We start from the raw sequence: 15,670 nt of genomic DNA, 5'->3' as shown, positions 1-15,670 counted from the left end.
AAAGCTCACTGGCGCAGTTTACTGACTCAGTTAGACCTCAGCGAAACCAATATTCCTACTGTTATTTACTGCTTGCTGTGCGCTCCACAATATCTGTGAGAGTAAGGGGGAGATGTTTATGGCGGGGTGGGAGGTTGAGGCAAATCGCCTGGCTGCTGGTCATGCACAGCCAGACACCAGGGTGGTTAGAAGAGCACAAGAGGGCGCGGTGCACATCAGAGAAGCTTTGAAGACCAGTTTCATGACTGGCCAGGCTACGGTGTGAAAGTTCTGTTTGTTTCTCCTTGATGAAGCCCCCCGCTCCTTGGTTCACTCTATTTCCCTGTACCCTAACCACCCTCCTCTCCTCCCTTTGATCACCGCTTGCAGAGGCAATAAAGTCATTGTTGCTTCACATTCATGCATTCCTTATTAATTTATCACACAAATAGGGGGATAACTACCAAGGTAGCCCAGGAGGGGTGGTGGAGGAGAGAAGCACCGGGAGGGGTGGTAGAGGAGGGAAGGACAAGGCCACACAGCACTTTAAAAGTTTAAAACTTTAAAACTTTTTGAATGCCAGCCTTCTGTTGCTTGGGCAATCCTCTGGGGTGGAGTGGCTGGAGGCCCCCCCAACACGTTCTTGGGCGTCTGGGTGAGGAGGTTATGGAACTTGGGGAGGAGGGCGGTTGGTTACTCAGGGGCTGTAGCGGCAGTCTGTGCTCCTGCTGCCTTTCCTGCAGCTCAACCATACACTGAAGCATATTAGTTTGATCCTCCAGCAGCCTCAGCATTGAATCCTGCCTCCTCTCATCACGCTGCCGCCACCTTTCAGCTTCAGCCCTCTCTTCAGCCCGCCACTTACTCTCTTCAGTCCGCCACCTCTCCTCCCAGTCATTTTGTGCTTTCCTGCACTCTGACATTGTCTGCCTCCACGCATTCATCTGTGCTCTGTCAGTGTGGGAGGACAGCATGAGCTCAGAGAAATTTTCATCACGAGTGCGTTTTTTTCGCCTTCTAATCTTTGCTAGCCTCTGGGAAGGAGAAGATCCTGTGATCCTTGAAACACATGTAGCTGGTGGAGACAAAAAAAGGGACAGTGGTATTTAAAAAGACACATTTTATAGAACAATGGGTACACTCTTTCATGGTAAACCGTGCTGTTAACATTACATACATAGCACGTGTGCTTTCATTCCAAGGTCGCATTTTGCCTCCCCCCACCGTGTGGCTAGCCCCTCCCTCCTTCCCCCTCCCCGTGGCTAACAGCAGGGAACATTTCTGTTCAGCCACAGGCAAACAGCCCAGCAGGAACGGGCACCTCTGAATGTCCCCTTAAGAAAAGCATCCTATTTCAACCAGGTGACCATGAATGATATCACTCTCCTGAGGATAATACAGAGAGATAAAGAACGGATGTTGTTTGAACGCCAGCAAACATACACTGCAATGTTTTGTTCTACAATGATTCCCGAATACGTGCTACTGACCTGGAATGGTAAAGTGCCCTACCATGGTGGATGGACTAAGGCTGCCCTCCCCAGAAACCTTTTGCAAAGGTTTGGGAGTACATCCAGGAGAGCTTTATGGAGATGTCCCTGTAGGATTTCCGCTCCATCCCAGACACGTTAACAGACTTTTCCAGTAGTTGTACTGACCGCGAATGCCAGGACAAATTAATCATTAAACATGCTTGCTTTTAAACCATGTATAGTATTTTAAAAGGTATACTCACCAGAGGTCCCTTCTCCGCCTGGCAGGTCCAGGAGGCAGCCTTGGGTGGGTTCGGGGAGTACTGGCTCCAGGTCCAGGGTGAGAAACAGTTCCTGGCTGTCAGGAAAACCGGTTTCTCCGTTTGCTTGCTGTGAGCTATCTACAACCTCATCATCATCATCTTCCTCGTCCCCAGAACCTGCTTCCGTGTTGCCTTCATCTCCATTGAAGGAGTCAAACAACACGGCTGGGGTAGTGGTGGCTGAACTCCCTAAAATGGCATGCAGCTCATCATAGAAGCGGCATGTTTGGGGCTCGGACCCGGAACGGCTGTTTTCCTCTCTGGTTTTCTGGTAAGCTTGCCTCAGCTCCTTAAGTTTCACATGGCACTGCTTCGGGTCCCTGTTATGGCCTCTGTCCTTCAAGCCCTTGGAGATTTTGACAAATGTTTTGGCATTTCGAAAACTGGAACGGAATGCTGATAGCATGGATTCCTCTCCCCATACAGCGATCAGATCCCGTACCTCCCATTCAGTCCATGCTGGAGCTCTTTTGCGATTCTGGGACTCCATCATGGTCACCTCTGCTGATGAGCTCTGCATGGTCACCTGCAGCTTGCCATGCTGGCCAAACAGGAAGTTGAAATTCAAAAGTTCATGGGCCTTTTCCTGTCTACCTGGCCAGTGCATCTGAGTTGAGAGTGCTGTTCAGAGCGGTCACAATGGAGCACTCTGGGATAGCTCCCATGAGGTGTGTGGGTTACGTTAGGTGCTGTATAAACACCCAGTTGCAGATGCTCACAGCTCCACCCTTGCCAGAGAGTTAATGTGTTTCTGTTTGTGTCGCTTTTTGTTCTTTGCCTGTAGGGAGTGTACCACACACAGCTTCTGCTGTGCCCCACTCTAATCCCTCACCTGCTGCGGAGCACCTATCTTGTGGCAGTCCTGGAAAAGGACTTTGGGTGGGGCAGGGAAATGACACTGCAAAGGCACTGACTGCTCCCCTTTTCCTTCTCCCGTGCTCCATTTGGCCTGGGTTCTGCTTCTCTCCAGCTGGGTGGGTACAAGGGAGCATCAGGCCCATAATAAGGCAGGGTCCACTACATGAAACTGCAGCTTTCATAATTTCAGTATCACATTAAGCCTGGAAGTGATTCTTGGTTCCAGACATCTTAAACCCACTGCACATGGGGTGATATGCATGCAAGGACTGATGAGTCTGCGGCAGGGGACTTCAGAGCAGGCTTTGGGAGAAGCCAGTGGATGAGGTCCCTCAAGATACATCTACACTCGAGCTGGGGATGGAATATCCATCTCGGGTAGACGTACAGGCACTGGCAGGCTAGAAACAGAAGAGTAACTGCAGCGGCACAGGCAGTAGGAAGGGCCAGCCACCCTGAGTACAATCCTGCCTGGAAACCGAGGTATTTACCCAGCCAGCTCACTCATCACACTGCTCATGCCACCACAGCTACACTTCTCTTCTCTTTTTAGTGCTCTAGCTCAGTCAAAGCTAGTGTGTGTATGTCTGTCAGAGCTAGAAATTAGATCCCAGCTCGCGTGTGGGTGCACTCTCTGTGAATCCTATTCTCCATAGTGCAGGGGAGTGTGAGCGGCTGCAGACCAGCACCCCTGCTGTTCCAGAGCCTGGTAGAAAGGATTTCTCCTTCCACTCCCTATTGAACCCTGCCTCTGTCCACCCACAAACACACATAAATCAAGCCCACTACTCCAGTTTGGCATGAAGGAAGGCATGTTTCAGTATAATCCGGGGTCAAATCTGGGGGGAAAGGTTAGTGGTGCTTGTCTACTCCACCCACAAAATAAGCTCTGCTCATGAGAGTCACCAAAATGAGATGCTGTCGCAGTAGATTACATAGATGTTCAGCATAAGACTGTGCTGCTCTCTGAGCTCCATTGGGCTCCTTGAGCTTGGCTCTCCATCAGAGGGGCTTGAATGTGCCCATGGAGTCTTCCAGGCTCCTATATCTAGGTTCATTCTTGATTGATGGGAGAAACAAAGTGGTGGTGGTATCACCCAAATGCCACCTATTTGTGGCACCAAAACATGGCCTCACTCACAGTAAATTATGCAGGTATATGACCCTGCCTCTCCTTTCTTACATGAGGAATGAAATAGTTAACAGTGCTGACATTTAAATTATGATCATTGGGCGTTTGAGTTAACACCTCACTGAGATGAATGAGGCAGTTCATTTACAGAGCTGCTGTTCCGAGCTCTGTGCAGACTCACAAAAATATCCATGCAGAGGTCACACCCTGCTCATATTTTTGAGGATTTGTTTGCAACCGGAACAGTTAGAGACCTTTTTTGAAATGGAAGATGAGATTCTGGAGAATAAGGTAGCAGCTGGCGAGGTGTGTCGTCGATCCACCATAACGTTGGGCTGTGTTCTGGACTCTGGTATAGTCCAAGGCCTGCACCACATGGTTATATTTAAAGGTTATGGTTTTAATCATGCTCTGTATATTATTTTAACCAGAAAATAAAAAACCCACCTGTTTTTTCACAGGGTTTTTTGTTTATTTTTTGTTTGTTGTTTGTTTTTATCCAGTGGTCCCCAAACTGTGGGGCATGCCCCTCTATGGGGGCACAGAGGAACATTCAGGGGCTGCGCAGTGGGGCCCAGGCCAGACCCCATGGGGAGACGGGGTGGGAGTGCCACCCAGCCCCACTCTTCCCCCAGACCAACTCATCCCCAGGCGCAGCTCCACTCCATCCCCTGCTCTGCCCCCAGCCCAGCTCCGCCTCCAGCCCCAGCTCCACTCTGCCCCCAGCTCTGCCTCCAGCCCCAGCTCCACTCCGCCCCCAGCTCTGCCTCCAGCCCCAGCTCCACTCCGCCCCCTGCTCTGCCTCCAGCCCCAGCTCCACTCCGCCCCCAGCTCTGCCTCCAGCCCCAGCTCCACTCCGCCCCCAGCTCTGCCTCCAGCCCCAGCTCCACTCCGCCCCCTGCTCCGCCTCCAGCCCCGGCTCCACTCCGCCCCCAGCTCTGCCTCCAGCCCCGGCTCCACTCCGCCCCCAGCTCTGCCTCCAGCCCCGGCTCCACTCCGCCCCCTGCTCTGCCTCCAGCCCCAGGTCCACTCTGCCCCCAGCTCTGCCTCCAGCCCCAGCTCCACTCCGCCCGCTGCTCCGCCTCCAGCCCCAGCTCCACTCCGCCCCCTGCTCTGCCTCCAGCCCCAGCTCCACTCCGCCCCCAGCTCTGCCTCCAGCCCCAGCTCCACTCCGCCCCCTGCTCTGCCTCCAGCCCCAGGTCCACTCTGCCCCCAGCTCTGCCTCCAGCCCCAGGTCCACTCCACCCGCTGCTCCGTCCTAGCCCAGCTCCACCCTCATTCCCTCTCCATCTCCATCTCTAGCCCCAACTCCTTCCCCATCCCCAGTTCTGCCCCCAGCTCCACCTTCAGCCCAAGCCCCTCTGCTGTGGAAGCCTTCGCTGTGCGTAACGGGGGGAGGGGGGCAGACATATTCCATTACTGGTAAGGAGAGGGGAGCGACAGAAAAAGTTTGGGCACCACTGGTCTAATCCATAGTTGTATGGGAGAGTAACACTGTATCTACCATACAGGCAGGGGCAGAACCATTATTCTGTCAAAGGTTAAATTGTTTGGAAGGATATCTTTTCAGATCCCAGATATTCATTGTAATATGATCAGTTCTTAGTTGAGAGCCGTTGGGTGCATCTGGCTGTCAATATTTATGTCCCATGGTCCATACATAGACACACATTTCTGACAAGTTTCTGTGTTAAATTCGGGCAAACGGAACCTTGCTGGCCCATAGCTGTACTTAATTTCTCCAAACGGAGAGGCCTCATACCCAACAAGAGATCATTACTATCAATATTTTAATTGTTATACTGACCTAGTGGGACCTCTGAGGGACAGGGGAAGGGTCAGTTTTTACTTCCCCGTATTCGGTGGCCCATATGAATGAGTGTGCTCAACGGGAACAACGAATTGTGCTGGCAAGTCACATACTTACAAGCATCTGTATTTTATTAGCTATCTAATCACATTTTTCAAAACTATGCAATATACTCTAACCCCCCCATAGCTTATCTGACCACCGTAGGCAAGCTCCAGACCCTCTCAGTGGTGTGTGATGGCTGGGGCATTACTACAAGATGCATGCTGGGGTGTCATGTAGGAAAAAGCTGGAAAACAAAAAAGTCAACTATTATTTGTATGTGCTGAATGTCCCTCATAGGGCCCAATCTCACATTCCTTAGACACCCAAAACTCCCACTGACTTCAAAAGAATGCATGACCAAACCTTTAGACTGATTAGTGAGGTATTTAACTCAACTACATAGATTTTTCATTTGCAGTGTAACTTTGAAGCTGAATTATCAGAACAGCGCTTTAAAATGAGCAGAGTTTGAACTCTGAACCCTCTCCAACAGACTTTTACCGCTCAAGCTTAGGCTCTGAATTTCTCAGCTTTTGTGGACAGAAGTCAGCCCTTTAACCTTATTTTAACAATGTTTTTTGTGTTATAATATAGTGTAAAAGAGAATATGAGAGACACCACAAAGAAAGCACTTCTCTTATAGGGTAGCTAGTAGCAACCTCTAGTCAGAAAGCCTAACACTTCACATTTTATAAATTCTAGTGGTTTTCTTTTTGAGCTAGTCTAATACCTCTGTTGTTTGCAACATGCCTTTGAAATTTGGCAGGGGGAAAGCCCTCAGGTTAGAGAAGTACCTTTTCTTCGTCCCATGAAATTTTATTCAGGCGTTATTGAGATATAAATGGTACGAAATCATCGTTTCCTTTCTCTCATTTGCATTCCTGAGGCAAGATTTGTCAGATAGCCAAAATGGTAATTGAACATGAACGTTCTGTGGCTGGGCCTACTTCCAAAGCAGCAACAATGGACCCTGATTTGGGAAGATGTTTGAACTTTCAGAGCAGCTGTTGGAGGGAAAGAGCCAGGCCAAGTTCCACCTGCCTTCCCCCTAACTCATCACATGGCTCCATGGGCCCAATGGTGGAGCAGGATCTCTCTCAGCTGATGTGTTCTGGGCCTGGCTCTCCCCAACCAACTCCTGGACCCACCACCTGGCCCCAGTGGACAGTCCCTCAGTGAGAGATAACAGATTTCTCCTGCTACTGCCATCTGAAATTAGTCCTATCGCTCAAATGGCATAAGTATATACTTCAGTGGTGAAAATTCAGCATTCAAACCTTGCTTGTGAGGCATGGTGGAGGCTGTTACAGCTGTGTGTAATACTCTGTTTTTACCTTTTTCCTTTAAAAAAACTCTAGGAAATAATGTGCAAATAAACTACTTTAAAAGAACATTATTTAGGTTGCACACTCTAGCACCTAAATGCTTGACTTTGCAACCTGAATAACATAGAATCATAGAATCATAGAATATCAGGGTTGGAAGGGACCCCAGAAGGTCATCTAGTCCAACCCCCTGCTCAAAGCAGGACCAATCCCCAACTAAATCATCCCAGCCAGGGCTTTGTCAAGCCTGACCTTAAAAACCTCTAAGGAAGGAGATTCTACCACCTCCCTAGGTAACGCATTCCAGTGTTTCACCACCCTCTTAGTGAAAAAGTTTTTCCTAATATCCAATCTAAACCTTCCCCACTGCAACTTGATATAAACATATGTTTATATGTTAATATGTTATGAATATGTTCATATGTTAAACATTCTTTTAACATATTGTTTTTCATGCAAATATATTGAACAAGTTTTTTCACATGTGTGCAATTTTTGAATCTTAGACCACTGTTTAGGCCCCTAAATAAGTGCCCTTATTTTCAAAAGTGTGAAGCACTCACCAGCCCCTATTGAATTCAATATTTTTGAATTCAATATATAATTCATTATATATTTATTATTATAATTCAATATATTCAACTGGGGCCATTCATTCTTTACATAGTTATTCTCTATTTCATAGCTTGTAATTGCTCCAAGGGGAACTATATATAGATTATTATACTGGTGAGGATTTTTTAAATGTATATTATATACTCAATACTCTACGGTGTTATTACAGAATTCCAGATTTTTTTAAAACTTGGGTTTTGGGGAAAAAAAAGCTCAATCCAGTTCCCATTAAAGGCAATAGACAGGCTCCTAATAATTACAGTGAGGGCTGAATCAAGCCCAAGGAACATACAGCATATTGTAAAGTCTGAATACCTCAATCTTCTATGTTAGAGCTCCTAGAAAGTGCTGGATTGATAACACTGGAAAACTAAATCTTGTGTTTAGCCATTGAACAAGTACAGCAGGGTCCTTGGCAGTGCAAGCTTTCCCGCACCACCTCTGGGGAGAACCTCACTCAGGGCAGGTCTGTACCACCACTTAAGCTGTGTAACTTAAGTCCCTCAGGGCTGTGAAAAAGCCACCCCCTGAGCAATGCAAGTTACACTGACCTAAGCACCATCCGCACCGCTCTCCCACCGGCATAGCTTCCGCCTCTCAAGGATTTGGAGTAATTATGCCGACAGGAGAGCGCTCTCCCATCGGCCTAGCATGTTTTCACCAAACGTGCTACAGCAGCACAGTGTCCTCAGTGTTCAGTCCTTGGCTCCTATGCAGAGTCTCCTAACACAGGATCAGCTGTCCTCCTCCCATAGACTAACCCATAATTCTTATAATAGGAGGCTAGGCTGCTGGCAAAGTTTCCTGCAGATCGTCCCCTTGAGAAGTCACAAGAGTTTGGGGGACTGAGTTCTCTCAAACCCATGTATCTTGGAGATAAAGGTGTCACAGTAAAGGGTGCCCCAGATCTGCAGGGGCATAGGTGGCTGACCCCTCCATGCTATTCAATTGCACTTAGTGCCTCCTGGCAGCATAGCTTCTGCGTGACCTTGGTATGCCATTGGCTGGGTTCCCCTGCAGCTGCTACTGAGCAGCTGCAGCCCAGACCCAAATGGAGTTAATACAGTTCCAAGCCACTTTAAGGATGTCTGAGGATAATCTGGAAGGCTGTTTAAGTGGGACAATAGGCCACCCACTGGGCTTCCAATTACACGGCTTCTGCTGTACGATATTGTTATTTATTTATTAATCACTGTTTGGTGCTGTGCATGTCACAAAAGGAAGACAGTTCCTGAGTCTGAAGAGCTTACAGTATAAAAGACAGGAACAACAAATATTGAATGCGTAGGTACTGTATCAGAGACATATGACGTTGATGATTCAAATTGCGCTGCCATTGTGCTGTGAAGGACACATTAAACTGACGTCAGTGTTGCTGTTTTTATAGTATGATTTGCAAGCTTTCCCCAAATTCTGTGCAGCTTTCCTGACAAGTGTTTTGATAAATATTTTTTAAAAGCCCAACCATCCTGAGCTAAACTCTGGATTGTTTATTTGGCATGGATTTTACTGTCTTTCCTTCAAGCTCAGATGTCATGTTTTGTTAAAGTTCTAAATATACAGCCCTCTCCAATGACTTGAGGCAGTGACATGAAAGTGTAGGTAGCATTTCAGTGGCCTCTATCTCTTTGATCAGGACATCAGTGACAGTCTTTTTGTCGTCAGAGCCTTTTGTTTCTGTGAAGGTTTGGTTATCATTCACATAACGGATATAAGCAGATGGGGAAAGCTGTCTGCTGCCATTGGCACATCAACAGCGTGTGAGAAGTTCAAACAGACTGGATTTAATTTCAGATGCCAGTAACAGGAAAACTAATAAATCTGATAATTGGTCCTCTAATTTCACCAGCAGAATCTTTTCACCATATTGGAAGAACCCCAGAAAGCATGTCATTATTTTATAGATGGCTAAATCTAAAAGCAGGGGTTGAATTCCTGGTTCCTATTAGAAGGTAGTTCTGTGTTTTGATGGAGTGGGTTCAGAAAGCAGTCATGATAATACTGTAGCTTTCTCTGTCTCCAGTCCAGCTAAGTAATGAGATCAACTCTTCCGCTTCAGTACTGAAATAATCCTTGTGTTCTGATAGGGTCAGTGAAAAACGAATTGCTTTTGTTTTCATTGTTTGTTTGACCAAATGATTTCAGTATCTTTCCACAAGGGAGCTGGAGGCCCCTTTTAAAATATTGAGACAAATTGTGCCTTTGGTTAGACCTGAGCAATTCCATAGAATTCAGTGGGGTACCTGAATATAAGCCACTGTCTGTAGGATCCTACTTCCCCTTCTCCCATGTATAATTATTTGCTCATTTGTTCTTCAAGTGCATATCACATTGTACTGATGGCAAGGAAAGACTTTGCCCCTTGAATCTGGAATGTTTCCTCTTTCTACTCCAATTTCTCCTCTCCATCAGTTGCAAATAGCTGATGAGCATAGGGCTCCTTTTTAAAGTATTTAGAAAGTTGCTGGCAAAATCACCTCTTGAGGTGTGTGGAGACACAAAGCTTATGCTGTCCCTCGGCTTTTCAGCAGATACCTCTCCAGTGCCCATTCTCTTGCTGACTTCTGGAGTTAAAGATTGATGACTTGATTGAGGTGCTGAGCAATTTCAGAGAGAATTGCACATTCTCAGTAGCGCTGAATATCAGGTCAGGAGTTCACCTCTAAAAACTTGAGTCTCTCAGTGAGCTACCTGGTTCAGCCACACAGAGAGATGAGCTGATTTTGCAGGAGTGTACTGGCTTATTCCATTTTGAAGTGATAATAACGCCATAGCAACTTTATTTAGATAGACTCTAAGTGCTAGGCTAGTGAGTATAAGTGGGGCATGGTGACAGCTCCTCCTCCTCCCTCAATTTTTCCAAGAAAGGACAGACCTGGCATAGGTGCTTAACTCCAGGAGAGGGTTCACAGCTGTGAATCCCAAGCAGAGGGAGGCACCTTCTTTTAGGTGCCAAACATCCTTTAAGGGGCAAGGCTTAGGTGGCTCCCCACTCAGCATGCTGGCTGTTGTGAATCCCATTCTTAAGCAACTAACTCTCCTATGCAGTGTATAGGGAGCCTGGGAGCCTAGCTCAGAATTGAGTATTCTTCTAGGTGGCAGGGTGCCTAAAAGTTAGGCTTTGCAATTCTCACTCTAAGTCCCCTTTGTGGATCTAGCCCTAAATGCCTAAAGTGAGGAATCAAATCTTAAATGCACTTTTTGTGGTTCTAATACATCCTTTGGGATCTCATAACATTCGTTAGGGGTTTTAGAATGATAACATTACACACACAGTGGGCAAGTCACATTTTCACTCTGTGCCTCATTTAAGCCAGCTGTAAAATGGGTTTAATGATCTTTATAGCCTTTATAAAGTGTTTTGTGGTGTGTGGATAAAGAGCTAGGCATTAGGTAGTGACAGCGGTGACATGCCCTTCTGATTCACAAGTCTGTAGCATGGAGTGAAATAAGTGTAGTGAATCCTGCTGTGTAAAGTTACAACCCCACAAGCAGGTGAGAGGATCTTTTGAAATCATGAGAAGTCATGCCCTTGAATTAGTGGGATGCTAATCTTTGGATTTTTCTTTACCTCTAGACGACTGAACACATTGAACAAGTGTGCCTCAATGAAACTCGATGTGAACTTCCAAAGGAAAAAGGCAAGTAAACATTATGAAAACCTCTGGGCTTTGTTCTTACCATTGTAATGAGAGCTCCTGCAATCAGGCCCCAAATCAGGAAAGCACTTAAGTTTAAGTTAAGCATGTTTAACTCTAAGCATGTTTTTAAGTGCTATCCTGAATAGGGATGGTTTCCTGATCAGGGCCTTTAAATATGAATTAAAAATAAATAGCTGTGAATAGTACAGCAGGGTCAGTGTTAAAAGACTTACATGGACACATTCAGTAATTTAAATATTATATATGTTCAATTCCAGTCAAGGGGAAAAGGGAATTATGCCTTGGTATTATAATGTGTTGTCACATTTGCCCATATCATGTGATCACATAATGGAAAATCCTTCCAGGAAAAAATGGAAGCTTCTGTATAAACAATAGCTTTCCTTATTTCTCATGCTGACTTACTACCAGTTAACAATATGAAAATAAACCATGCCGTACTTACAACCTCTTTGTATAACACAGGCAATATTTAAGGCTCAAAGGGTTTCGATAAGGAATGCAAAAAATGCTTATTGATTTTTAAAAAATTGTGATGGCTCCAGCATAACAGTTGAGCTTTTTAATTTACTCATGACATTGGCGCAGGGGTACTTTATAAGCAACACCATATGATGGAAATAATTGGTTCTGAGAGATATCGCTATATATCACTTTTTCCCCTCAGAGTGTTTGTCTAACACTTTCGAAAACTGCCCATATGAGGTGCTCCTCTTGATACCACTGGCAGTTTAATCTCTTTCTATCCTGCTGTCTGTGCAAAGGAATTCAGACAGAAGCTGTCCGGACATTTTCTTACCTTCTATTCATACCAGATTGTTCTTGTGTGCGACATTCATCAAACAGCCTGTCCACCATCCTTTCTGGCCATTCTCTTCCAAACTGTGTATACGCCAGTGAGGTCCCATCCTTTTTTCCAACTTCAAACGTGCAGGGGTTTTCCTGCCTTTGATAAGTGTATGTAACCTTCATGTTAAATCCCTGTTCTGGTCTCTCTAGAACAGAGAGTGCCAGTCCACCAAACAGTGTGGCGGCTTTATGATGTGGACAAATGTGTGCTATAGGAAGAGACTCAGCTCATCCAAATTCATTTTAGTGTTGAAATACACACCCAAGTCTCCATTGGTGAAAACCTAATGTACTAAGCCCATTGCACCATTTCGCTGCTTCAGGTGGTTTCATTTTTCTTATTTTTATCAAAGACATTGCAGCTTAAACAAGAGAGGGAATAGAAAAAACAAAACATGGATGAACACTGGCTATGCTATTTAAAAATTGTTGCAATGTTACTTCCTGCCTTTTTCCCTGCATCCATTCCAGATCAGCAAAAGGGAAAGTGGAGATTGGCAATTTAGGGTTCTATTCACAGGGGGTGTAGGGGTTTCTGCACCACCAAAATCTGTGTAGATGCAGTTCGTCGCTGTGCCAAACCTGCCAGGTTCAGTGCAGATGCCTTCTGTCGTCATTTTTTGGTTAACTTAAAATTCCCACCTCTCTCCTCTCATCCTAAAACATTCAAGGAGTGGCCAACTGACCCCTATCACTTCTTGGGGTCTTTGGTGAGTGGACAACTGGCCCTTCTCCTTCCCCACCCCCACAACCTTGCCTCTTCAGAGGCAGAGACCGCCACTCTTGTGATATTATTGCAAACCCCATGATTTTAGGTGGTGGTTTGGGGGTGGGGGTTGGCTTTTTTTTTTAAAGTTGCTCTTTATGTCAGGAAGAGACAATGATTTTCTCACTATCTTTGTTGTTACTGAAGATAGCCACCATCTCCCATTGTTCTGAATGGAACTGAACTCACAGGCTTCCCTTATTTAGCATGGCCACTATTTCCCTACAGCCTTGACAAGTGGAAGTGCCCTTGTAAACTTAGCCACCATTTCAGCGCAACAGAAGCTAGACAACCAACGCTCAATGTAAACTCGTTCCCCCATAGGTGTCTGAGGCAAGAGAGGATGAGAGAACAGGAGAATGTGGAGGGGCAGGGAATGAGAGTTGGGCCAGCAGGCATGCAGGATGACTGGAGCAGAGGAAATTGTGGGAACAAAGAAATGTGAGGGGTGGGGAGGAGGACTAGAAGTCAAAGTAATATTGGGGCCTGGGTGGGAAACTGGGGACGGAGAGACTGGACAATAAGAATGCGTGGAAGAGCTTATAATTGAGTCTCCACACAACGACGACAGATCTGGGAAATGTTCCTGTGGTCTAAATGCTGTCTGTACAAATAGCCTTTACAATAAGCTGTCTTACTGGAACACAAAAGCAGCCTACTATTACCCGGTTCTGAGGTTCAACATGAACGTTTTGCACAGTTCTAGTCTGCAGCTGCTTGACAGATTCATGAAAACACAGCTAAGCAAGCTGCCAAACAGCATTATCGGGAAAGCTAATCTGGGTGAAAGCTTGTTCCACTCACTCTCCCCGCCTCCACCCACCCAACCACACATCACTCGAAGAGATACATATGCTATGTGGGGGATTTAGTAATTCAGTTTCCATTAACTTCAGTGAGATTTGCACAGATAAATCTTCGTATATTGTGCTGAAAATATTCCCTTAAGTGATTTGGACAGATAAAAATTAGCCTTTGGATTAGCTGCCTTCTGCAGGAACCTCTCATGAGGAACCAAGGTGACATTACAGAATCAAAATTTTTGTGGTTTTGATTTTTCAAGGAAAGTTGACAATTTTCCATAGAAAATTTCAACACGACAAAACTTTTTCTCATTTTCATTGCAAAGTTCCGGGAAGAAGAATCCATTTCCCAGCCAGCTCTAGTTAGCAAGTAATCCTGGCTCTGTTGTAGTGGGATGTGGAATTCATTCTCCACCACTGTTCATGTTCATTGTTCATCTCTAGCCACTGTTTAAAAGTATCTTTAAGCTTTTTGTCCTCCAAAGGATATTTTAGGTAGAAACATTGTTGGCTTCATATTTACTGCCCTTTCCTGTTACAGTCCCCATCTCCCTTAATTCTCTTGCGCATTGTTTCCACCACTTTAGCTTTATTTCTTTGGGTTTTAAGACAAAGGGACTAGACCCTCATCTGGTGTAAATTGTCATAGCTCCAATGACTTCAATGGAGTTCTCACAATTTTTACCAGCCGAGGATCTGCCCCAATGTCTTTTATTATGTTTGCAGTGTAGCTTACCATTTTATTATTGTGTGGTAGAGGGCCCTCAGCATCTAGGCAGTGGACTGCTTTATAATGGGAGATGAAATTCAGTGTTGACAGATACAAAGTAATGCACACTGGAAAACATAATCCCAACTATACATATAAAATGATGGGATCTAAATTAGCTGTTACCACTCAAGAAAGAGATCTTGGAGTCATTGTGGATAGTTCTCTGAAAACATCACTCAATGTGCAGCGATAGTCAAAAAAGCTAACAGAATGTTGGGAATCATCAAAAAAGGGATAGATAATAAGACAGAAAATATGATACTGCTTCTGTATAAATCCATGGTATGCCCACATCTTGAATACTGCGTGCAGATGTGGTCATCCCACCTCAAAAAAGATCTATTGGAATTGGAAAAAGTTCAGAAAAGGGCAACAAAAATTATTAGGGGTATGGAACGGCTTCCATGTGAGGAGAGATTAATAAGTTTGGGACTTTTCAGCTTGGAAAAGAGACAACTAAGGGGGGGATATGATAGAGGTCTATAAAATCATGACTAGTATGGAGAAAGTAGATAAGGAAGTGTTATTTACTTCTTCTCATAACACAAGAACTAGGGGTCACTAAAGACAGCAGGTTTAAAACAAACAAAAGGAAGTATTTCTTCACGCAACGCACAGTCAACCCGTGGAACTCTTTGCCAGAGGATGTTGTGAAGGCCAAGACTATAACAGGGTTCAAAAAAGAACTAGATAAATTCATGAAGGATAGGTCCATGAATGGCTATTAGCCAGTATGGGCAGAGATGGTGTCTCTAGCCTCTGTTTGCCAGAAGCTAGTGTAACCCACACACCTCCTGGGTGTGGTCTGTCCGCTCTAGTGGCACCGAGACCACTTAGAGGTAAATGAATCTGCTATAGCCTTAGCTAAGAGACATATGGCTTGTAGCTCCAGAGGTCCCAGGTTCAATGCCAACGGCCGGGGTCTGTCGGCGTAACACTGGGAATAGGGGATGGATCACTTGATGGTTACCTGTTCTGTTCATTCCCGCTGGGGCACCTGGCATCGGCCACTGTTGGAAGACAGGATACTGGGCTAGATGGACCTTTGGTCTGACTCAGTATGGCCGTTCTTATGTTCTTATAAAATAATGGTTAAAATATTTAAAATATCTACCCTAATGTTTTTTTTTAAATATTCCCGTTGTGGCCCTAGTAAGGCCATAATATGTGGATTTTATAAGTGCCTCACTTGTTTTCAGTCCTCCTCCCCATGAATTCCCCCTTCAGTAACAACTGTCACACAGAACCAGAAGGCATAG

General features: G+C 45.5%; 1 protein-coding gene across 4 annotated transcripts in view; it reads left to right on the top strand.

The window, feature by feature from the left end:
* Positions 1–15,670, top strand: part of STARD13 (StAR related lipid transfer domain containing 13) — a 473,464-nt gene that overhangs the window by 425,711 nt on the left and 32,083 nt on the right. For all 4 annotated transcript variants that reach the window (XM_073341701.1, XM_073341692.1, XM_073341725.1 and 1 more), the window contains one exon: positions 11,137–11,200. In XM_073341701.1, coding sequence (XP_073197802.1) covers positions 11,137–11,200 — 64 coding nt within the window. The remainder of the gene's footprint in view (positions 1–11,136; positions 11,201–15,670) is intronic.

Source organism: Lepidochelys kempii, chromosome 1 (assembly GCF_965140265.1).
Source record: "Lepidochelys kempii isolate rLepKem1 chromosome 1, rLepKem1.hap2, whole genome shotgun sequence".
In the NCBI taxonomy this organism is placed as follows: domain Eukaryota; kingdom Metazoa; phylum Chordata; order Testudines; family Cheloniidae; genus Lepidochelys; species Lepidochelys kempii.
This window is presented reverse-complemented; position numbering and strand designations above follow the sequence as displayed.